General features: G+C 43.3%; 1 protein-coding gene across 5 annotated transcripts in view; it reads left to right on the top strand.

The window, feature by feature from the left end:
• Positions 1-25103, top strand: part of pcbp3 (poly(rC) binding protein 3) — a 155499-nt gene that overhangs the window by 109385 nt on the left and 21011 nt on the right. For 3 of the 5 annotated variants that reach the window (XM_039015109.1, XM_039015106.1, XM_039015104.1), the window contains one exon: positions 2042-2120. In XM_039015109.1, the coding sequence (XP_038871037.1) occupies positions 2042-2120 (79 nt within the window). The remainder of the gene's footprint in view (positions 1-2041; positions 2121-25103) is intronic. The other 2 variants (XM_039015108.1, XM_039015105.1) reach the window with 1 other exon arrangement.

Raw genomic sequence — 25103 nt, 5'->3', positions numbered from 1 at the left:
TGACCAATTTCTGCAAAAATCCAGGTATTTCCAAAGGGTTCACATATATTTTCTTGAAACTGTATATACCATTTACGTTGGTGGCAGGAATTTTGTATAATAATTTAAATGGACAAACTTGTGTTGAATCAAGTGTTTTTTGTATCAGTTCATAAACCATCGAAAATCTCTTCCCATTTATTTTGCAGCCTGTATGGCGCAGCTGTCAACATTTTGGTCCTCAAATGAAACTGGTATATTTTTCTATTTATGGCAATTATTTTCAGACAGTTTGTATCTTTAATATATGGCAGACAAACAAGTTCCCTAACTTCTCCCTCTTCTACTTGGCTCCTCCATTTTTGTGGTAATGCTGCACTCAGTCGGTTATAAATTGGGATTGAGCAGACATTCACATATATTTTTGAAAGATGCATATGTGACTTAGCTCCAGCAAATATTTTCTATATCTAATATTATTAAGAAATATAATACCACTTTTAATGAAAATCAATAAAGAATGTTTTTTTATTCATCAATATATTTGAGTTTAACCCTAATATTTATTATAATATTTGTTCTATCTTTTCTGGAGGATAAATCATATTCTACATAGGGTCCATGAATAATTTAACTTCATCTGTCTCTGTCTCGAGAGCATCTCGAGAGCTATCGCGTGTCAGATCCTTTAATTCGGAGAAGGCAGTGATTGATGGCAGGGGAACCATTGGTTGACATTACAATCACTCAAATAGGGCCTTGACATCCTCCCCACCCTCTTTAAGCTACTCTTTAAAGGGTGAGGGATTCTCAAGCATCCGTCTCGCTCATTATTGATGGCAATGATAGACAGTGAGGGAAAATTGTCAATTGCAAAGTTTTATATGGGCCAAGTGTTGTTGGACTGACAGCCAGGCCCATGAAGGTTGTCTTGTTGGTCTTTGCAAGGTTGCCCATCTCTGGTTTACTGTAAGAAATGGTTTGAGTGGTCAATCTTGAGTTATACTGTATGTTACTAGATTATTAATTGTAAAGAATAAATACAGTATTTGTGAATTTCGGACTGATGTGTCATCCACGTTGGAAGACGAGCATATTGTTCCATCATGGTTACGCACCATCGATTTTCCCCAAAGTTAGGTGAATACAGTTTTGAATCAAGGAGTTGTTACATTTTTTGAAGTTTTAGATGCAACAGCAATAAATGACAAACAAGGATCTCACATAGATTTAAGTTACTGGCCAATGCATGTCAGATCACATTGTTCTGTGTTCTCTGTGTTCTAAATTTAAACACACAGTTTCAGCCCCAAACCGGTCATGGCTATTCTTAAATAAAACATTGAAACATTCTTTCCTTAGCTTTGTCTAATTGCATAAACTTAAGTCTAGCTCATAAGGTTTGTGATTGCAATTGCAGTATTTACTGTATGTTAACCATTAGACTCCAACCCTAGGCACCATAACAATTGAGGCTACAACCATGTATTGGGGTATATTTATTTAATCAGACAATTTCGGGAAGTGAGTCAGACGTTTTGATAAATGTTGCAAAAAAACTCAAATTACTGGACCTTTAACCAGAAAACCAACCAGATTGAAGTGTTCACACATACATTGCATCACAGATAAATGCATTAAATCAGAATGTTAAGAAGTTAGTTGATGTCTTCATTACCAATCAATGGAAAATATTATAATGCAACAAGTTGTCTGTGTTGATCTTTCCTGTGAAAAAGCTGCATCTCTGTTGATTATGCAATCCATCTGCTATTACAAACTGGATACAGCAGCAAATATAACACCCCATCTCAACCACATTGGGCTAAGTCCTTCTCAAGTTCTCTTTCTCTCTCGCTCTCGCTCTCGCTGTCTGTCTGTCTGTCTGTGTCTGTCTCTCTCTCTCTTTTGCTCTCTCAACTCCCACCACCATGTGTCATGCCTCCTCTCCTCACTGTTTCTCCTCACTGTTCTAGTTTTAAGTTCTTGATTTCTCGTCGGTGTGACCTTGTGTGACCTTACAATAACCTCTTAGTTCTACTGTCGCTCCTACCCCCCTCAGCAGTTGACCAAGCTCCACCAGTTGGCTATGCAGCAAACCCCCTTTACCCCCCTCGGACAGACCACCCCTGCTTTCCCTGGTACGTACCCACAAGCCCTCTCTCAACACTTCCTTCTTTTTGTATCTGTAGACACTGTCGTCTCTTTCTTCTTCTTCTCTCTTTCCTCTCTTTCCCCATGTCTCTGGTGGTGGCTTTTCTCCCAAGCTTGGCTTTTTGTTTGGCCCTGCCTTCATTTGGTTAACCAGAGAGGGTCTTTGGTTGATATTTTGTCACGCATGAGGACTCTTATTTTGAAATACCATCTGGCAACAACTATATGCTACATCCCAGCTATGGTCTCTTTTGAGATTTAGTTAGTTCCCAGTTAATATGAAAAGGACAGACACATGGACAGAGGACAACTCAAGTCTCCTGCATCTGTATTATATGGCTTGGACTTCAGTACTAAGATTATTGTCCTCATATAATGTAAAACTCCGGTATTTGTAAAAGACACAAACAAGGTCTCATGAATAAAGATGGCGCCGTTTGATTCCTCTTTCCACCAGTGTCATCTACAAGGACTTGACGATTACCATTTTATACAGGACAGGATTGTTTAAAACAACAACCAGCTTTTCAGGCCCTTCAAAGGGTCTACATTTCAGAGTTCCTGATTCCTAAATGCCTTTCAAAACAGATCCTGAGAATCACGAGGAGGAACACCATCAAAAACATCCAGCTGTCAATGTTCTTCGAATTTGAAAAAAGCAAGTCGGTTGCACTTTATTTGACGGTGAAATCCCTATTTTGTACTTTTCTTTCAGAGCAGGCAATGCACCAAACAATAGGCCTACATAACCTCGTACTCTCTTTCACAAACACCTGACTGACTGTACAGTGGGGTCCAAAATTATTGTAATTATTATTGTAACTTATTAAATTACACCCTTGATAAAGATGAGCAAAAAATACTGTAAAAATAAAGAATATTTGTATGGGAAATTATGGTATTTTATACTGTTACAATTACTCAGAGAAAGAGGTTTTGTTTAACAAGTGCTATATTTTTTCTCGAAAAAGTGGTCAAAATTATTGCCACCCCAGTTTTCAATACTTTTCAATAACTCACCTTGCGAGGATAATGGCACTGAGCCTTTTTCTAAAATGTTTTATGAGATTGGAGAACACATTGGGACCATTCCTACATACAGAATCCTTCCAGATCGTTGATATCCTTCACCTGCGCTTATGGACTGCCCTCTTCAATTCAAACCACAGGTTTTCAATGGTGTTCAAGTTCAGGGGACTGACCATTGGAAAATGTTGAATTTGTTGTCAATTAACCATTTATGTGTGGATTATTTGTGCTTGGGGTTATTGTCTCCCTGGTAAATCCACTTGGTGCCAAGTTTCAGCCTCCTGGCAGAGGCAACCAGGTTTTTGGCTAAAATGTCCTGGTTCTGGGTAAAGTTCATGATGTCATTCACCTTAACACGGGTCCAAGGACAAGTGAAAGCAAAATAGCACCATAACATCAAAGGTACAGCATCATATTTTACAGTAGGTATGGGGTTCTTTTCTGCTTATGCAACCTTATTTCGACGCCAAACCCACCACTTGTGTGCGTGGCCAAAGAGCTCTATTTTCATGTCATCCAACAATTGTAAACACCTGAAGTTTGATAAACGGCTTTGGCACTTAGATTAGAATCAGTGCTATGGTAAAATGACATGAAAATACAACTCTTCGGCCACACACATTGTTACAGGCTTTGGTTTTTCTCTCCATTTTAGCTTGTGTACCTAGTACCTTAACACGTTCAGGGCCAATTTTACCATTTAAATCTTGGTGGGGCAACAAAAAATAAGTGGGATGCATGCCAGCAAAGCCACTTCACAACACAAAAAAATACATTAATTGCACTATAGCGGTGCCCACAAACTGTTAGGGCCTGTCATCAAAGTATGGCATTCTCTGGATTTATGGTGCTTTCAAAACAACTGGGAACTCTGGAAAAAAACAAGGTCGAATCAGGATGACGTCATAGATCTTCAGGTTGTAACTCTAGAAAGGGGCCGGATTTACAATTCCCAGTTGGATGACCCCTTTTTCCAATTGGTAGTTACAGTCTTGTCTCCAGTACGGACTTAGGAGAGGCGAAGGTCGAGAGCCGTGCGTCCTCCGAAACACAACCCAGCCAAGCGGCACTGCTTCTTGACACAATGCCTGCTTAACCTGGAAGCCAGCCACACCAACGTGACGGAGGAAACACCGTACACTTGGCAGCCGTGTCAGTGTGCATTGCGCCTGGCCCGCCACAGGAGTTGCTAGAGCGCGATGGGACAAGAACATCCTTGCCAACCAAACCCTCTCCTAATCCGGATGACACTGGGCCAATTGTGCCCCGCCCCATGGGTCTCCCAGTCGTGGCCGGCTGCGACAGAGCCTGGACTCAAAGCAGGATCTCTAATGGCACAGCTAGCACTGTGATGCAGTGCTTTAGACCACAGTGCCACTCGGGAGGCCTTAGCAGTTGTTTTTTTGAGTGCTGCACAAATCATGCTTCATTGACAGCATGGCCAATGTTGAATGTTTATTTTTTTAAACTTGGAAAAGAAACCCTTAATCCAGATTTGGGACCACACTGTAACGTTCGTCTGGTGGTGTATGAATGGACCAAGGCGCAGCGGGTGATGAATACATAACTATTTATTTCAAACAGACGAAACACTGACAAAACACTAGAACAAACTACAAAACAATAAACGAAGGCAACAGACCTGAAACAAACGAACTTACATATAGACGAAGGACGCAACAACAGGAACAGACTACCTAAAACGAACGAACAAACGAAACAGTCCCATGTGGATTACACAGACACAGGAACAATCACCCACAAACAAACAGTGAGAACAACCTACCTTAATATGACTCTCAATCAGAGGAAACGTCAAACACCTGCCTCTAATTGAGAGCCATACCAGGCAACCCAAAACCAACATAGAAACAGAAAACATAGACTGCCCACCCAAAACTCACGCCCTGACCAATAAACACATACCAAACAACAGAAAACAGGTCAGGAACGTGACAGAACCCCCCCCTCAAGGTGCGAACTCCGGGCGCACCCCTACAACTCAAGGGGAGGGTCTGGGTGGGCATCTGTCCGCGGTGGCGGCTCCGGCGGTGGACGAGGACACCACTCCACCACTGTCTTTGTCCCCCTCCTTAGCGTCCTTTGAGTGGCGACCCTCGCCCCCGACCATGGTCCAGGAACCTTCACTAAGGCCCCTCCTACATAGAGGAGACAGCTCAGGACAGAGAGGTAGCTCAGGACAGAGAGGTAGCTCCGGACAGAGAGGTAGCTCCGGACAGAGAGGTAGCTTAGGACAGAGGGACAACTCTGTACTAATGGCAGCTCCGGACTGAGTGGCAGCTCCGGACTGGGTGGCAGCTCCGGACTGGGTGGCAGCTCCGGACTGGGTGGCAGCTCCGGACTGGGTGGCAGCTCCGGACTGGGTGGCAGCTCCGGACTGAGGGGCAGCTCATGACTGGAGGGCAGCTCATGACTGGAGGGCAGCTCATGACTGGAGGGCAGCTCATGACTGGAGGGCAGCTCATGACTGGAGGGCAGCTCATGACTGAAGGGCAGCTCATGACTGTAGGGCAGCTCATGACTGTAGGGCAGCTCATGACTGTAGGGCAGCTCATGACTGTAGGGCAACTCATGACTGTAGGGCAACTCATGACTGTAGGGCAACTCATGACTGTAGGGCAACTCATGACTGTAGGGCAGCTCTGGCAGCTCCTGACTGGCTGGCGGCTCTGGCAGCTCCTGACTGGCTGGCGGCTCTGGCAGCTCCTGACTGGCTGGCGGCTCTGGCAGCTCCTGACTGGCTGGCGGCTCTGGCAGCTCCTGACTGGATGGCGGCTCTGGCAGCTCCTGACTGGCTGGCGGCTCTGGCAGCTCCTGACTGGCTGGCGGCTCTGGCAGCTCCTGACTGACGGACGGCTCTAGCGGCTCCTGACTGACGGACGGCTCTAATGGCTCGGGACAGACGGGCGGCTCTAATGGCTCGTGGCAGACGGATGGCTCAGAAGGCGCTGGGCAGACGGATGGCTCAGAAGGCGCTGGGCAGACGGATGGCTCAGAAGGCGCTGGGCAGACGGATGGCTCAGAAGGCGCTGGGCAGACGGATGGCTCAGAAGGCGCTGGGCAGACGGATGGCTCAGAAGGCGCTGGGCAGACAGATGGCTCAGACGGCGCTGGGCAGACAGATGGCTCAGACGGTGCTGGGCAGACGAGCAGTGCAGGCGGCGTTGGGCAGACAGCCGACTCTGACCTGCTGAGGCGCACAGTAGGCCTGGTGCGTGGTGCCGGAACTGGTGGTACCGGACTGGAGACACGCACCTCAAGGCTAGTGCGGGGAGCAGGAACAGGGCACACTGGACTCTCGATGCGCACTATAGGACTGGTGCGTGGTACCGGAACTGGAGGTACCGGGCTGAGGGCACGCACCTCAGGGCGAGTGCGGGGAGAAGGAACAGTGCGTACAGGGCTCTGGAGACGCACAGGAGGCTTGATGCGTGGTGCCGAAACTGGAGGCACTGAGCTTGAGACACGCACCACAGGGAGAGTGCGTGGAGGAGGAACAGGGCTCTGGAGACGCACTGGAAGCCTGGTGCGTGGTGTAGGCACTGGTGGTACTGAGCTGGGGCGGGAAGGTGGCGCCGGATATACCGGACCGTGTAGGCGTACTGGCTCCCTTGAGCACTGAACCTGCCCAACCTTACCTGGTTGTATGCTCCCTGTCGCCTGACCAGTGCGGGGAGGTGGAATAACCCGCACCGGGCTATGTAGGCGAACCGGGGACACCATGCGTAAGGCTGGTGCCATGTAAGCCGGCCCAAGGAGACGTACTGGTGGCCAGATATGTAGAGCCGGCTTCATGGCACTTGGCTCAATGCTCAATCTAGCCCTACCAGTGCGGGGAGGTGGAATAACCCGCACCGGGCTATGCACACGTACAGGAGACACCGTGCGCTCTACTGCGTAACACGGTGTCTGCCCGTAATCTCGCTCTCCACGGTAAGCCCGGGAAGTTGGCGCAGGTCTCCTACCTGACTTCGCCACACTAAACTTTAGCCCCCCCCCCCCCCAAGAAATTTTTGGGTTGTACTTGCGGGCTTCCAGCCTTGCTTCCGTGCTGCCTCCTCATATCGTCGCCTCTCCGCTTTAGATGCCTCCAGCTCCGCCTTGGGACGGCGACACTCCTCTGGCTCTGCCCAGGGTCCTTCTCCGTCCAGGATCTCTTCCCATGTCCAATCCTCCTTGACCCACTGCTGCTGTCGTTGCTGTCCGTTAACCCGCTGCTTGATCTGGGTTTGGTGGGTGATTCTGTACCGTTCGTCTGGTGGTGTATGAATGGACCAAGGCGCAGCGGGTGATGAATACATAACTATTTATTTCAAACAGACGAAACACTGACAAAACACTAGAACAAACTACAAAACAATAAACGAAGGCAACAGACCTGAAACAAACGAACTTACATATAGACGAAGGACGCAACAACAGGAACAGACTACCTAAAACGAACGAACAAACGAAACAGTCCCATGTGGATTACACAGACACAGGAACAATCACCCACAAACAAACAGTGAGAACAACCTACCTTAATATGACTCTCAATCAGAGGAAACGTCAAACACCTGCCTCTAATTGAGAGCCATACCAGGCAACCCAAAACCAACATAGAAACAGAAAACATAGACTGCCCACCCAAAACTCACGCCCTGACCAATAAACACATACCAAACAACAGAAAACAGGTCAGGAACGTGACACACACAGCCACTCCACTGAATAGCAAGCGAGTGATTGCTTTGCAATGCTTGCAGTTAGCCACTGTCACTGATTCCTTCCAAACCACTCATTGTTGAATTTGCGATTTCCAACTTGTTATGTAATGTTTATGTCCAATGACTGATGAGCACCCGATACATTTTATCTGTAATTTCTCTTCATTAATTCTCTTCATGTGACAAGGATTTAAAAGGATTTGCCAGTAGATGGTCTACTTGATTCATGATGATGACTGCTAGCTAAGATTGTGAAAGTATGATGTTGACATGATCAATCCAATCAAAGCTACTATACATATAACGTGATTTGAAGTAATTCTATCTGTGGCCAATTACCTTGATCCTTCTTGGATGGGCACGTCTAATGTAAGTCTATGGCACCACCCAAGTGGCTAGAATTTTCTAACTCTACCCTTGGACTTGGCGGTTACGTAGTGTCCCCATGAGAGACAGAACACTGAGACAATCACGGCGAACGCTCTGTATTTTCTGCTGGCTTGCTCCACCACCACAGAAAACACTGAGCTAGGCTGAAACATCAGCATTTTGGAGCTGCCTTACTCAAGAAAACAAAAAAGAGACCATGTTTGTATGCGGCTTTATTAAGTCAATGATATATATATGTTTTACATTGTTTGTAAAATGATATGGGACAAGTATTAATTAACATACAAAACAGGCAAGCCCAAAATGATGGGTCGACACTGAACACGTTGTGGCGTGTACTGATTGGAGTCACCTCGTTAGCCAGTATCTGTTTTAACTGTACTTGCCGAGCTGGTATTTAAGACCTGCTAGCCCTGTCCATCAGGTGGGGAGAGATGTTGGAAAAGCTACATGTCATGTTATCTCTTCCACCTTAGAGAGCCGAACAAAGCCTTCATCCTCCCCTATTCAGTTTTTCTTCATATCCATTTGTACTCGATTTCCTAAGTTGGTATGGGTTATTCTGTTCTCAGGCAAATCCAGTGGGTGTCCATGGTTGGTGTCTTTTAAAGACCCTACTCGATTTACTTGGCCAGCACCCCATCAAAAAAACCTATGGATTCCTTTCGGAACCACTTCTAAAACCACACCTGTTTCGTTTGGTTGTAAGTGACTGGTTGTTATTTCCCCTTTTCTGTTGAGCAACAATACTTTGTGTTATTTTTTAGGGAACGTAACAAAATGGGGGCTCGTCAAGGATCCTGTTTCCTATCCTAGTAGTCACATTATTATGGTGTTCGCTCTAATCACCTAGTCTGAAGCTCTACTGTGCTCAAATATTTGAGTGTTCAAACAATACTATTGTTGTAGAGTTTCTGTCACTACCAACCAACATAGGGTTATAGGGTTGGTGAAAGTTTCATAAGCACACAGGGGGGAAAAACAAGGGCTTTAATTTGTGAGCATTTGTGGAAACACCTACTTGGGAGATACTAGATAATTGGGCGAAGGTGAATCTACTCAACATTGCAAAGCATTATGACATCAGTATGACATCTGCCAATTCAAAAGCAGTAGCCAAAGAGTTACTTGATGCTGCTTTGGTGGAGATGGAAATCCTCCCAGAGAGAGAGGGTGATGATGATGAAAAGGGTCTTACGGGGAGTAGAGAAATCCCTTTAGACGTGCAGCTGCGGGAGTTGAACTACAGGCAAAATTGGAGCAACGGAAGTTGGAGTTTGAGTGCAAGAAAAAGGAACTCGAGTTAGTGCGAGTAGAAAAAGAAAAAGAATGTGCAGCCAGAATGTAATGTCGTGGAAATTCTATCCAGAAAGGAAGAGACTGTAGATTCTTCAAACAACAACTTTTATCATCATATCTGGAGCAGTTAACAATCCAATCAACAGTGCGGAGTTAAGGGCCCAGCGAACCATAGTTGTGTCTCAGCTTTTATAACCTTTGTCTACGTGGAAGTTTAGCAGATATGTGAGATCATGATGGGAACATGGAGTACAACCAAGTGATAACGGCAGTTTTGTTGCTCTTTTCTGCTGATAGAATTATCGCTGCTGCTTAAGCTAGCCTCTGTTCTCTTCATATCTCCACACACTCTCAGACGACCCTTTGTCTTTGGCCACATGACTAAGTTACTCAAAAACAAGTGAGGAAAAACACTAGCTTCTTCGTACATGACAGAAACAGACAGTGGAAATGTACAGGTTTAAGGCTTATACAGTGCATGTGCATAACAGAGTTTGTAACTTTCCCCACCATAGTACGGAGAAGATGAAGAACGTGTGCATGCCATCCGATTTAAAGAGGTAATCTGGAAGTACTCCGAATCCAGACAAGCCGTCCTGCCCCCTCAGCAGTTTGATCTTAGTCGGAACAGCCAGCTTGTCCCACCTTTCAACAAAAAGGAGGTGGACGTATATTTTACACCGTTTGAGTCAATTGCCACGTCCTTCAAGTAGCCACGCAATATCTGGTCATGCTCCTACAAAGTAGTCTTGTGGGAAAAGCTCAGAAAGTGTACGCCGCTTTATCTCTTGAGATAAGATTCTGGCTCTGTTAAAGTTGCTATCCTTCAGGCTTACGAGTTGGTCCCAGAGGCATACAGACAACAGTTCCGTACATTTCAAAAGACAGAATAGCAAAGTCATGTTGAATTCTCAAGGGAACAAGTTTTTTTTCATCATTGGGGTGCTTCTCGGGCAATTCAAGAGTGTCTTTCACTAATGAGCACAAGGATCTCACACTCGAGAAAGTTGCGGTCCTTGCAGATACATTTGTGTTGACATATAAAACTACTGTCACAAGCAAGGCACCAAGTACCTATCCCTACACAAAAAAAAATCCAGAGAAGTCAACTCTCACTACAAAGCTTCAGTCTTTTTCTCCAGTGCCCAAAGACAGGGGTGGGCAGAAAACTGGTTTCTTGTATCCACCAATTTGTCATTACTGCCATGAGAAAGGCCACACTGTCCTAAATTAAAACAGAACATGAGATAGAGAAAAAGCAGTTTCTTCTTGTGGGAGCCCTCCCGCCCATTAAGTCTCTGGTTGGGACTGGTTTATCTCCTAAACAAGCTTTTTGGTCAGACTTGTATGAACCCTTTGTTTCAGACGGGTTTGTGTCTCTGTAGAGTGGTGATACTGTCAAGCAGTCTTGAAAGATACTGCGGGACACTGGGTCAGCCGAGTCCTTCATTGTGGAGGGTGTTTTGCCTTTGAAACTTTTGCAACTCGTTACAATGTGTTAGTTCAAGGCGTGGAGGTGGGCTGCATGGTAGTTCCATGCAGTCCATCCATGTAGTGAACCATCCATGCAGTGAAACTCGAGTCTGATCTTGTTTCTGGTCCTGTGGTCGTTGGAGTGAAGCTAGCCTACATGTAAAGGAGGCCTCATTCATTTTGGGCAACGATTTGGCTGGTGGGAAGGTTGCGCCAAATCTTCTCGTTTTGTAAGGTGCCCAGAGTAGAGGAACCTGACGGGTTATCAAATAAATACCCTACAGTGTTCCCAGCATGTGCTGTTGCATGTGCCGTGACTAAGAAGATTGCTGAAAGGAAGTCTATTGTTGAGGAGGATGTCATCGATCCCACCACATTTGTCCTGTCTGTGATGTTTAGGTGTGGTCCGGACTTCGGTAATCCCTCCAGAGTTGACCTCTCCTTTTGAAAAGTCCCAAAGGTGAGCGAGTTAGTAGGACATCTGAAAGAAGAGAGGGTCCCTACAGTTGACACTTCGATGTCTAGGAAGCAGCTGATTTCAAAATAGAGAAAAGATGCTTCTCTCTCCCATCTTTTTGGTGCAATACGTCCAGAAGAGGAATTTGATGAAGTTTGTGGGGTACTTTGACAGAGATGATGTTCTGATGAGGAAATGGCATTCTCATGTCACTTCTGGGCAAGCCAATTGGTGGAGTTACACTCTGACAAGAGATACTGAGGTTGGCTCACAATGGTAGTATGGTAGGCCCTATTGGGGTTAACAAGACGCATAACTTCTTATGGCCTGGTCTGAAAAATTATGTTGTAGCTTACTGTACATCCTGTCACGTTTGCCAGCTGACGGGTAAACCCAATCATACTGTTGCATCTTTGCAGCCTATACATGCTTTTGACAAACCTTTCCAACATGGTTCTGGTGGACTGTGTTGGTCCTTTAGCCAAATTCTCTTGACCATTCTGAGGAAAATCATGGCTACGACTGAAAAGATTTGGCATGGGTCCTCTGTCGGAGACCTTTTGAGGATCTGAGGACCCATGCCAAATCTTTTCAGGCTCCTGAGGGGGAATAGGTTTTGTCCTGCCCTCTTCACGACTGTCTTGGTGCGCTTGCACCATGTCAGTTTGTCGGTGATGTGGACACCAAGGAACTTGAAGCTCTCAACCTGCTCCGCTGCAGCCCCGTCGATGAGAATGGGGGCGTGCTCGGTCCTCTTTTTCCTGTCGTCCACAAACATCTCCTTTGTCTTGATCACGTTGAGGGAGAGGTTTTTTTCTTGGCACCATACGGCGAGGTCTCTGACCTCCTCCCTATAGGCTGTCTCGTCGTTGTCGGTGATTAGGCCTACCACTGTTGTGTCTTCTGCAAATTTAATGATGGTGTTGGAGTCGTGCCTGGCCGTGCAGTCATGAGTGAACAGGGAGTACAGGACGGGACTGAGCACGCACCCCTGACGGGCCCCTGTGTTGAGGATCAGCGTGGCGGATGTGTTGTTACCTAACCTTACCACCTGGGGGGGCGGCCCGTCAGGAAGTCCAGGATCCATTTACAGAGGGAGGTGTTTAGTCCTAGGGTCCTTAGCTTATTGATGAGCTTTGAGTGCACTATGGTGTTGAACGCTGAGCTGTAGTCAATGAATAGCATTCTCACATAGGTGTTGCATTTGTCCAGATGGAAAAGGGCAGTGTGGAGTGCAATAGAGATTGCATCGTCTGTGGATCTGTTGGGGCGGTAGGAAAATTGGAGTGGGTCTAGGGTTTCTGGGATAATGGTGTTGATGTGAGCCATGACCTGCCTTTCAAAGCACTTCATGGCTACAGACTTGAGTGCTACGGTTTGGTAGTCATTTAAGCAGGTTACCTTAGTGTTCTTGGACACAGGCACTATAGTGGTCTGGTTGAAACATGTTGGTATTACAGACTCGGACAGGGAGAGGTTGAAAACGTCAGTGAAGACACTTGCCAGTTGGTCAGCGGCATGCTCGCAAAACACGTCCTGGTAATCCGTCTGGCCCAGCGGCCTTGTGAATGTTGACCTGTTTAAAGGTCTTACTCATCTGCTGCGGAGAGCGTGGTCACACATTTTTCCTTAACAGCTGGTGCTCTCATATATGTTTCAGTGTTATTTGCCTCGAAACGAGTATAGAAGTAGTTTAGCTCGTCTGGTAGGCTCGTGTCACTGGGCAGCTATTGGCTGTGCTTCCCTTTATAGTCTGTTATGGTTTGCAAGCCCTGCCACATCCGACGAACGTCGGAGCCGGTGTATTACGATTCAATCATAGTCTTGTATTGATGCTTTGCCTGTTTGATGGTTCGTCAGAGGACATAGTGGAATTTCTTATAAGCTTCCGGGCAGCTCTAGCCTTTAACTCAGTGCAGATGTTGCCTGTAATCCATAGCTTCTGGTTGGGGTATGTACGGTCACAGTGGGGACGACTTCATCGATGCAATTATTGATGAAGCCAATGATTGATGTGGTGTACTCCTCAATGCCATTTGAAGAACATATTACAGTCTGTGCTAGCAAAACAAATTGTTAAGGCACCTGTGAAATTATTTTCAATGTTCAGGCTCTGCAGATAGTGCAATCTGACCAAGGTTCAAATATCATGTCCAATTTTCAAGTAAGTGCTTCAGCAGTTGGGTGTTTTCCATTCCCCCTCTAGTGCATATCACCCAGTCTCAAGGTGCTCTTGAGAGATATCATCAGACTTTAAAGCCTATGTTGAGTGCTTACTGCTTTGAGTTCAAGAAAGACTGTGTGAAGGGGTGCCCCTAGTGCTATTTGCACCATGAGAGGTTGTTCCAGGAGTCTCTTGGTTTCAGTCAGAATAAGCATTTTTTGACATTATGTCAGAGTTTTATTGAGCTTTCTGAGAGAAAGGTTGATGCAGGACAACACCTCATACTCCAAAACAAATCTGTTGGAGAATGTATCGCTTTTCGATACAGATTGCGCTGCACCTGTGAGTTTGCCATTGAGAATTTGGAGAAGGCGCAAATGAAAATGAAAGGTACGATCGAAAAGACCCGAAGTCGCACTTTTGATGTGGGTGACCAAGTCCTGGTTTTGTTGACCGTCCTGGTGTCACCGTTGCAAGCTCGCTTTTATGGCCCTTACCTCATAGAGAACAAAGTTGTTTGCAATCTGGATATTACCTCATCGCCACACCAGAGCGCAGAAGAAAAATAGGCTGTGTCATGTTAACATGTTGAAGACATACTTCACCTGTTGTGGATGGGTGGAGAAGTCGATGGGAACTGGTAGTGATTCTCTGCCTGTGGCCACTGCCGTCACAGTTGACGCTCATCTTCATCGAGAGCATGAGGAAAGCCAGATTCTCCCTGTGCCTGTGGTATGGTTGAGTAACTCTGGAAAACCATAATGGCTTTTTGGTACACTTATCTAAAGGGGATACAGGCGACATTGCTGCACTACTTTTAGAATACCAGGGTATATTCTCAGATGTGCTGACTCAGACAAATTTACTAGAGCATGACAATGACGTTGGGGACTCTGCCCCAAATAAACAGCGCGTCTATCAAGTGAATCCTGAAAAGAGAGAGAAACTCTGCAGCGAGATGGAGTTCATGCTTGCACACGGCATTGCACAACATGGCAACAGTCCGTGGAATTAGCCCTGTATAATAGTACCTCAGCCGGGTGGGTCTCTGCATTTTTCCCCCAGATTTTTCGTAAACACAATGCCATTACTAAGCCAGACTCATACCCTTTGCCCAGGGTCAACAATTGTGTAGACTGTGTTGGTGCTGCCAAGTACATTAGCAAGTTTGATCTGCTGAAGGGATATTGACAGTCCCTCTATCTTATGGCGCCAAAGAGCTGTCTGTTTTTGTCACTCCTGATGGGTTGTTTTCTTACCTTTGTCTTCTGTTCGGTTTAAGAAATGCCCGAGCCACGTTTGAGTGTGTCATGCACATCGCACAACAGTGTATCTCGGGAAGGGCCAAGGAAAAGTCAGACCGGTCTTCTCGCCAGGAATTGCACCGAACTTTGCCCAGGTTGTTGCTTCACCTGGTATGGCAACTGCTCGGCATTTGACTGTAAGGCGCTACAGAGGGTAGTACATCACTGAGGCCAAGCTTCCTACCATCCAGGACCACTATATACTAGGCGGTGTCAGAGGAAGGGCCAAAAAATTGTCAAAGACTCCAATCACCCAAGTCACAGACTGTTCTCTCTGCTACTGCACAGCAAGCGGTACCAGAGCGCCAAGTCTAGGACCAAAAGGCTTCTTAACAGCTTCTACCCCCAAGCCATAAGATTGCTGAACAACTAATCAAATGGCCACCCGGACTATCCCTTTGTTTTTACTCTGCTGCTACTCTCTGTTTATTATCTATGCATAGTTACTTTACAAATTAGCTTGACTAACCTGTACGCCCGCACATTGACTCGGTACCGGTATCCCCTGTATTTAGCCTCGTTATTGTTATGTCAATTCTTGTTACTTTTTGATTGATTAGATTTTTACTGCATTGTTGGTTAAGGGCTTGTAAGTAAGCATTTCACAGTAAGGTCTACACCTGTTATATTCGGCGCATGTGACAAATAACATTTGATTTGATTTCAGCACTTCAAATGTTTTCAGTGCCTTAGAAAGTAGTCACACCCCTTGAATGTTTCCACATTGTGTTGTGTTACAGCCTGAATTCTTACAAATTAATAAAAAATGAAAATCTGAAATGTCTTTAGTCAATAAGTATTCAACCAATTTGTTATGGCAAACCTAAATAAGTCCAGGTGTAAAAATGTGAATAATAACATAATAAGTTGCATGGACTCACTCTGTGTGCCAAAATAGTGTTTGATTACACTTTGGATGGTGTATCAATAAACCCAGTCACTACAAAGATACAGGCATCCTTCCTAATTCAGTTGCTGGAGAAGAAGAAAACCACTCAGGGATTTCACCATGAGGCCAATGGTGACTTTAAAACAGTTACAGAGTTTAATGGCTGTGATATGAGAAAAATGAGGATGGATCATCAACATTGTAGTTACTCCACAATACTAACCTAATTGACAGTGAAGAGCAGGAAGCCTGTACATAATAAAAACATTCCAAAACATGCATCCTGTTGGCAAGGAACACATTGCTGAGTAACACTCTCCATATTTTCCAGCATACTAGTGGCTGCATCATGTTATGGGTGTACTTGTAATCGTTAAGGTCTGGGGAGTTTTTCAGGATAAAAAAGAAAGGGAATGGAGCTAAGCACATGCAAAATCCTAGAGGAAAACCTGGTTCAATCTGCTTTCCACCAGACACGGGGAAATGAATTCACCTTCAGCAGAACAATGACCTAAACCACAACCCCAAATATACACTAGATTTGCTTACCATGGCAACATTGAATGTTCCTGTGTGGCCTAGTTACAGTTTTGACTTAAATCGGATTGTTAATCTATGGCAAGACTTGAAAATGGTTGTCTAGCAATGATCAACAACCAACTTGACAGAGCTTGAATAATTTTGTAAATAACAATGTGTAAATATTGTATAATCCAGATGTGCACAGCTCTTAGAGACTTACCCAGAAAGATTCACAGCTTTAATTGCTGACAAAGGTGATTTATAACATGTATTGGCTCAGGGCTGTGTACACTTTTCATTTTCAATACATTTGCAAACATTTACAAAAACATGCTTTCACTTTTTCATTATGTGGTGTTGTGTGTAGATGGTTAAGAAAACAAATGTAATCCTTTTTGAATTCAGGCTGTAAAACAACAAAATGTGGAATAAATCAAGGGGTATGAATCGTTTTTGAAGTCACTGTATGTGTCGGCCTCTACCCCTCTAGCTACCCCTCTAGTGGTCTATACCGATCATAACCCCTCTCGTTTCCCTGCAAAGGACTAGTTCCACAAATTACCGGCTCTTTCACTGGAATCTGATATTTGCAGAAGTTTCCCCTTGAAATTCAACATGTCTGCGGCAAGGACAACTTGGTGGCTGATTGTCTTTCGAGGGTGGGCAGTCAATACGATTTTTGTGTTCTGTGTTTAGCCAGCAAATTGACCTGCCGCACATTTTAGATTTCCTGCACGTTTTCCATAGAGATTTGTTTCGTTTTGGTTGAGCTCTTTCTTAAGTATAATAGAGAAATATTAAAAGTGTCATTTTCCTTCTGTTTTCACAATCTTGCCCTTTACGCAGCTACTTTATTTTCTATATATACAAAAATAATAGGGATGTAAAAGCTAACTGGTAGTCTAGCTAACAAATAATACAATTGACTTCCCTTTTTTTACCTAGCTAGTTCCAGTCAGTTTTCTCATCATGAATGAAGTAGATATAGTAACAATATTTTCTTGCAATATCGACACAATTTAGATTTATGCATTGACAGTTTGGAGTGGACACAGACCAACACTCTACCCCCACGTTGGGTCTGGATTACCAAGAGACTGCCACTGACGACCCAATCAGCACCCATCGCATCGTCCAACTTAACATTTTTGTTAAATAAATCATTTTCCGCAAAGATTGGCCTACGTTTGCATATTTCCAGAAAAACTTATGATTGGAGCTGTGGTTTTGCTATGCTGCATTTCTGAAACAGAAATAGCAGAGACATACAAGGATGAAACATTGCATGATTTGTAAATCATATATATTTTAATGATATCTATTGAAATTGTGAATTCTTTGTGAAATACAGATACATAAATGATCAGGTAATGACTACAGACATGATACATTTCTGAAAACGTGGATTCGTTCATGCCTGTGTATAAAGGCTTAGATTTGTCAGTATGTTGACACCCTTTCCGGAGTTAGAATATTCAACAAATATGTAAACGGGTGCCTGCGCATCAGGTGCGTGTCTTGAACGTATCTCAACCCAGATATCTCCCTGGACTCAAATGGCAGCAGGGAGATTTCGGAGGTCCGGATTGAATGCATGTAGTATAAACTGTCCCATTACGGAGAATACCCTAGCTCCGTATATGGAATTAAGCTCCCTAGATTCAATGTTCGCGCCTCCATGAAAATCGAATTAGCATAATAAAAAAATCCCCATAAAAATCATTCTGTTTAAGCCACAGGTATGTTTTTTTTTGCATGTGCTGTGTCTCAATACACCACATCCGCATATGTGGTGAAAGGCAGCTGAGCTGCAGCTGTGTTTGTCAGACCATGAGACATCCTGAAAAATCGGTCTTCTCATGATAACATCAGTAGTGTCTGAATGGTTTGGCCTACAAACTACAGTATTATGACCCCTCTATGGAAAGGTACCAGTTTTTTTTAAAGTATCGAAGTATACACTATGGGAGTAGTTTAGTTCCTAAAACAATTTGTTAAATATGTGTCAAATATTTTTGTTTTATTATTTCCTGATCTTTCTTATATCTCTCAGATATAGGACAGACACTTCAAAACAAACTTCCTTTTAATTTTATTCTTTGACTATCTGTGGTTCCATGTATGAATCTGTTATTCAATGTGTTTCTATGGGCTAATAGCGGTAAGGCCAAATTCGATGTTATTTTTTATGTATATCTAAAGAGGTCCTAAATGAAATAGCTAAATGATCCTTGGTATGTCCATCTTGGTATGACCCCCGGCTTAGACTAGGGGTTTTAAGGACATGTGTATCTGGAGCATGTCCACACCTTATATCTAATAAAATGCCAGATATCCGGAAATATATAAAGATATCCCCTAATATTTACAGTTTTTGCCCAATGCTGTGGTTTGAATTGAAGCGAGCAGTCCATTAGCAGCAAGCAAAGGATAGCAAGGATCTGGAAAGATTATGTATGGAGGAATGGTCAAGATTTATGCATCTCATCTAATCTCATAAAGCATTTTAGAAAAAGGCTTATCCTTGCAAGGTGAGGCATTGAAAACAGGTGCCAATAATGTTGATCCTTATCTTTTTGAGAAAAAAATAACATTACTTGTTAAAGGCCCAGTGCAGCCAAAATTGTGATTTCCTTGTTTTTTATATTAAATATTTCCACAATACGGATCTTAATTTGGGCCAGTTTGCTACAGCAGGACAATAATCCTGCAGCAACATGACATTTTAATTATTATGTCGATTATAACTAATGGACATTTTTGTAAGGGTTGATACATTTTGTCTATTGGAAAATCAAGTCTGAAATTTCAAAGTGGAAATTACAAACTTCAGAAGCCTTTTTAATCCTCAAATACACTACAAGTTTTCCTGCAGCAGGGTGATCAAATTAAGATTCTACATCTGCATGAAGTCGAAATAACACTGATAATGCCCTTTCTGTGTAAGCTGAATTTTTGGCCCGCTACGTAACATCATAAGGCGATCTGATTATAATAGACTAATGAACATTCATCGTTCATTTGCATATACTGTATCCTCCTAGTTCTGGTGCTGGTCCCGCCCAAAAGCAAGAGAGACAGTGCAAAGATAGGCATACTGCAAAGTCTTCCATCCGAACAATCAATTTGTCTTATTTGGCGTTAATTTATTTTTTTATAATCAAGTGTCAGAGAAGTTCAGTCTGAACCTCCACATCTGCACACACACATCAGCTTGCATTCCAAATCAGGCTAGGTACACATCTGGATTTTCCAGCAGCTCCATCTTTGTCACATGGATCTTCAAACCAACAGCAGTAGCAACCGTTCCTGAAGTAAGTATTTAGTAAGTAAATTATATGCCATTCGTAGGTTGCATGCTTCTTCACAATATTGTGACTTAGAAAACAGATGACATTTCTAAAGGAGGCAAATAATTTGTAGGAAAACATTTTGTCATCACTGTGATGTTGCCAGTTTTACTTTAGATGGAGTATAACTTTAGCTAGCTATCTAGCTAAGATTGAGGAACAGGAGTCAGACCGGATCTTAGCTAGCTAAAGTTAGCATTGCTAGCTATTTTTGATTAACTTTAGCTAGCTAGATAGCATTTTGACTGTTGTTCAAGCTGCAGTCAGTCAGTCACCCACAACAGACCAAGGTAGCCTACTTGATTTAGCTTGTGTCTTGTATTTTTATGTTAATGTTTTCCTTGACTATACAAAGTAAATTGCTAAAATTGACAATTTGAAAAGTATTTGTCATTAGAGCTAAAACGAACTGGCTTGTGATTGGATTAGTACTGTAGCTACTAGCCTGCAGGACAGAAGAAAGAGAGAGGTTATATTATTATTATTATTAGCTAGCTAGATATCTCATAAGGTTGATGTTTATTTGTGATGTGATTCCTAAAAAATAATAAGCCTTCTGGCTGTTGAATGCAAGAATGAATGTATAGATAGATAGATCATATAACTTATGAAAACTTGGGCTGGAGGTCTAGCTGGTTTGCTACAGGCATACATGATCATATTTCAGATATGGACTATCAGATATTAAATTATGTTACATGTTTTCTCAAATGTTCAAGAGAAAACTTTAGGATTATATCATTTAACTTTGTCACCTTGCAAACAGGTTGATAACTTGTGACACAATTGCCTTCCATTGATAATCCCCTTTTTATGTGCTAAAGGGTCATCACTGAGGGAGGACTATGAGGTCATGGACGTCTTGGAGGAAGATGCTTTTGATGAGAAGCTACTTGGTGAAGATGATGATGAAGAGTATGACACACACAAAGGACAGACAGATCAACATTGACTGGCAGAGAAGCAGCTGAACTGGTTCCCCCCAATCCTCCTAGGTTGTTGCTGGTGGAGGTGGCTGCTGTACATACCAAGCTGGTAGTGCAGGTCGTAAAAATGCTCTAGCCTGGTCCCAGATCTGTTTCTGCTGTCGTGCTAACTTCTAATGCATGACAGTTGGCATGCCATGTTACCCCAGCAGTTGGCTATACATATAGCACAAACAGATCGAAGATCAAGCTAACATTTGGCTGATTGTCAGAAAAGAAAGAGTGAAGCTTAAATGTACTTGAGGACTACTCTAGAAATGGTTGTCTTTGTTACAGGAAAGATAGAAAGGAGAATATGACGTGGATTGCTTGTGTGGTATCCCAATGCGAGGGCAGGTAGTTGTGTATTATTTTATGGTTATAATAGTGATGCAACTTGCACTTTGTTTCTTGGTTTGAATGAGACAATATATTCCCCTAACCGTATTCTTTCAATAAAGTAATTGTTTTATTAATATTAAATTACTTGTGTATGTCGTTCCTTATCATATGTAAGACTTAATGCATTCTGTAATTAAGCTTTGGTGCAGATGTGTGTTTAATTTACTATACGGGTAAGAAACAGATGATGGAAAATTCAATACATTTTTTAAAAAGTACCATCAGTCACAAACAGGTGTTCCTTATTTTGTATGGATCATAATCTAAATACATTTACTATGAGTTAAACTTTGGAGAGCTTGAGTTGTAAAACAATAACTTACTTATACTTACATACCATGGTTTTGACTTTCATTATAACCTTGTTGAAGATCTGTTTATTATGTTATGTAAATAAATAAGAAAAATGTATGAAGAATGACAACAACCTTTTATTGCAGTCTGGTTTCTTTGTTTTCTTTCAACACAGAAACATTCCAAAATGTGTAACTCAAGAGTATTTATTCAATAGACAAATTGAAATAGTATCATCAGAATGTCTATTTCAAATGATTAATTAGGCTTTGTGATGATATTGAAGATTATACTATGGGCCTCTGTGTCTCCGTTCTAAGTATAACTTACTGTGTTTGACCTCTGAGACACAGAGGCCTAGAGTCTGCCCTGTAGATAATCATGGCTTTCTGCAATGAAGAGTAAAACACAATGCAAACAGGCCGTTTTGGTCCTGCATCTTCTGGTGACCTATTTAAAACAGTACCACAATGATATAGCAAATGAAGATGTGTGATGTACATGCCTTTTGTAATAATAATGTAGCCTACACACCTGTGGAAGTTTGTCACTTTCAGGGTCCAACTCCAGCCCCAAATGACAGGTTGAATACCATGAGCCTTTGTTATTTTTTTAAAGGGGTAAGGGGTGGGCTCTAGACAATTCTATCAGCCAATCAGGGCTGTATATAAATACACTATCTATACAAAAGTGTGTGGACACCCCCTTCAAATGAGTGGATTTGGCTATTTCAGCCACAACCATTGTTGACAGGTGTATAAAATCGACCACAAAGCCATGTTATCTCCAAAGACAAATATTGGCAGTAGAATGGCCTAACTAAAGAGCTCAGTGACTTTCAACGTGGCACCGTCATAGGATGCCACCTTTCCAACAAGTCAGTTCTTCAAGTATTGGCCCTACTAGAGTTGCTCCGGTCAACTGTAAGAGATATTATTGTGAAGTGGAAACGTCTAGGAGCAACAACGGCTCAGCTGCGAAGTGGTAGGCCAAACAATATGACTGTCATGAACTCAGATACCTTCTGCTCCTCGACCTGCTCTTTCGGCCTGTTGTTTCCGAAGTTTTATTTTGTTCATAAATATTTGTGTCAAAACCTGCTGGTTTGGACTAGATGTTTACCAACTAGACAGCTAGCTAGGTTGCAATGGAGCCCCCTTCACCCTGAATAGCTTATGAACGTTTCCACCGCTGTAGAAGCTGTGGTTATTATGCTCTTGTCCGGGACAATATTGACAATCCGGAGTACCAATGTGGCAAGTGTTTGCTTGCGGAGGATTTCAGGAATGAGGTGGATATCCTTAGCAACCAAATTTCAATTCTGCGCGAACTTATGGGGAAAATACAAATTGGAAATTTCTCATTCTCAACTCCTGTGGCTGGACAACCCTCGGGTTTGATAGATGTATCCCCGCCATCTGTCCCTATTCGAATGGCCTATGCTACCTGGAACTTGCCTGCTAAGGATGTCGTCTCCATCTGCTTCTCCTCAATAATGTAGTGGAATAGACTTTGAACAGCAAGAGGATTGTTCCAAACAGAGCTGGTCCCATGTCAAAAGTTGTGAAAACCAAAGTCAGCGGCATGTTAAATGGACTAGAGTGTTTGCGAGAGGTCCGGAGCAGATCGACATGAAGAATAGCTTTGCCGTCCTGCTGCCTGATCTACCTGCGCCTTCATCGCTGGGACTGCCTGTGTCTGCAAAAGCTGTGCTGATTCCAACTACACTGACTCCAATAGCGGCTTCGCCGTCGAGTTCGGCTCCTTTCCCTCTCTCTGGATCTGACAGGGCTCTGCATGCTGTGGAAGGTCTGGACCTATCGCCGGGAGCTGCGGGTGTACGCTATTCTACTTCTCGTGGGCCCGTGAAATGTTCCAAGAGTTGTGTGAGGGGTAGGAATGGTATTGGGCAGTTCAATGGTGAGAACTGTCTTAGTCCCTGGAGCAAAACCATTATGCTGTCCAGGAGCATGAATTCATCAATAAACACCTCACAAACATTTTAAACCTGCATCAGGATAATTGAGTCTATCATAGTTCATGTGGGATTCAATTACATTATAAAGGGCAGCTCAGAACAGCTGAATATCGATTTTAAAGAACTGACTGGGTCTCTGCTTGACACCAACAAACACCCCATAATATCTGGCCCTGTGCCTTCCCTAAATTGTGGCATTGAATGTTTCAGCAGACCTTTAGCCCTCCATAACTGTCTACTTGACAATTGCAGCTCGGTGGGTGTAACATTTATTGACAATTTTGATATCTTCTGGAAACAAAGCTTGTTTTATAAGGAGTATGGGATCCACCAAAATCATTTTAGTTCCTGGATCCTTTCACAGGAAAATAAGGCTGCGATGAGACAATGACTTATCAATGACCCAAGCCCAGCTCAGGTACCATTGTGTCGCTGAGTTGTCATAATGCTTCAGCAAATATACATTATCCCAGGGGCGTTGGTAGGCACAATGGATATTACCTAATTTATGTCCCTCTAACTGCCCTGAATGCCTCTGCTGTTCCGAGAGCTATTGTATGCAGTAATCATGTGCTTTTGAACCAGAGTTATACTGTTACCACTGAGGCGGTGTGCCCTAGTAGGAAGTCCACTGTGCAGCTCACCCTACACTAACACAAATAACATGAGCATGTTTACTTCTGCTAAGCTTCCCAGTAAAGCAATGAAAACAATCAAGCATCCCAGAAAAGTGCTAAAAATTGCCCACGTTAACATATGTAGCTTAATAAACAAGGTTCAGGAAATCAATAATTTCCTAGTAACAGATGACATTCATATTCTGACTATCTCTGAAACTCACTTAGATAATACCTTTGATGATACAGTGGTCGCAATACATGGTTATATTCGGAACCACATTCCTGTAAAGCTTAGAGACGATCTAATGTCAAATACTGTTGAAGTAATATGGCTACAGGTTCATCTGCCTCGCCTAAAGCCCATTCTTGTGGGAAGCTGCTATAGACCACCAAGTGCTAACAGTCAGTATCTGTATAACGTGTGAAATGCTTGATATTGTATGTGATATCAACAGAGAGGTATTTTTTCTGGGTGATTTAAATATTGACTGGCTTTCATCAAGCCGCCCAATCAAGAAAAAGCTTCAAACTGTAACCAGTGCCTGCAACCTGCTTCAGGTTCAGTCGACCAGTCGACCAGGTTCAGTCGAAAGCAGTATCCCAATCCATCGGATGTAGTGATCACAACATAGTAGCCCTATCTAGGAAAACCAAAGTTCCAAAGGCTGGGCCTAATATAGTGTATAAGAGGTCATACAATACGTTTTGTAGTGATTCCTATGTTGTTGATGTAAAGAATATTTGCTGGTCTCTGGTGTGTAATTTTTATTTAATTTTTTTATTTTTTATTTCACCTTTATTTAACCAGGTAGGCTAGTTGAGAACAAATTCTCATTTGCAACTGCGACCTGGCCAAGATAAAGCAAAGCAGTGTGACACAGACAACAACTGTCACGTCCTGACCATAGTTCTTGTGTGTTTTGCTTGTTTAGTGTTGGTCAGGACGTGAGCTGGGTGGGCATTCTATGTTGTGTGTCTAGTTTGTCTGTTTCTGTGTTCAGCCTAATATGGTTCTCAATCAGAGGCAGCTGTCAATCGTTGTCCCTGATTGAGAATCATATATAGTTGGCTTGTTTTGTGTTGGGAGTTGTGGGTGGTTGTCTT

This window comes from Salvelinus namaycush, chromosome 19 (assembly GCF_016432855.1).
Source record: "Salvelinus namaycush isolate Seneca chromosome 19, SaNama_1.0, whole genome shotgun sequence".
NCBI classification, from domain to species: domain Eukaryota; kingdom Metazoa; phylum Chordata; class Actinopteri; order Salmoniformes; family Salmonidae; genus Salvelinus; species Salvelinus namaycush.
The sequence above is the reverse complement of the archived record's forward strand: the minus strand, read 5'-3'. Positions and strand labels throughout refer to the sequence as shown.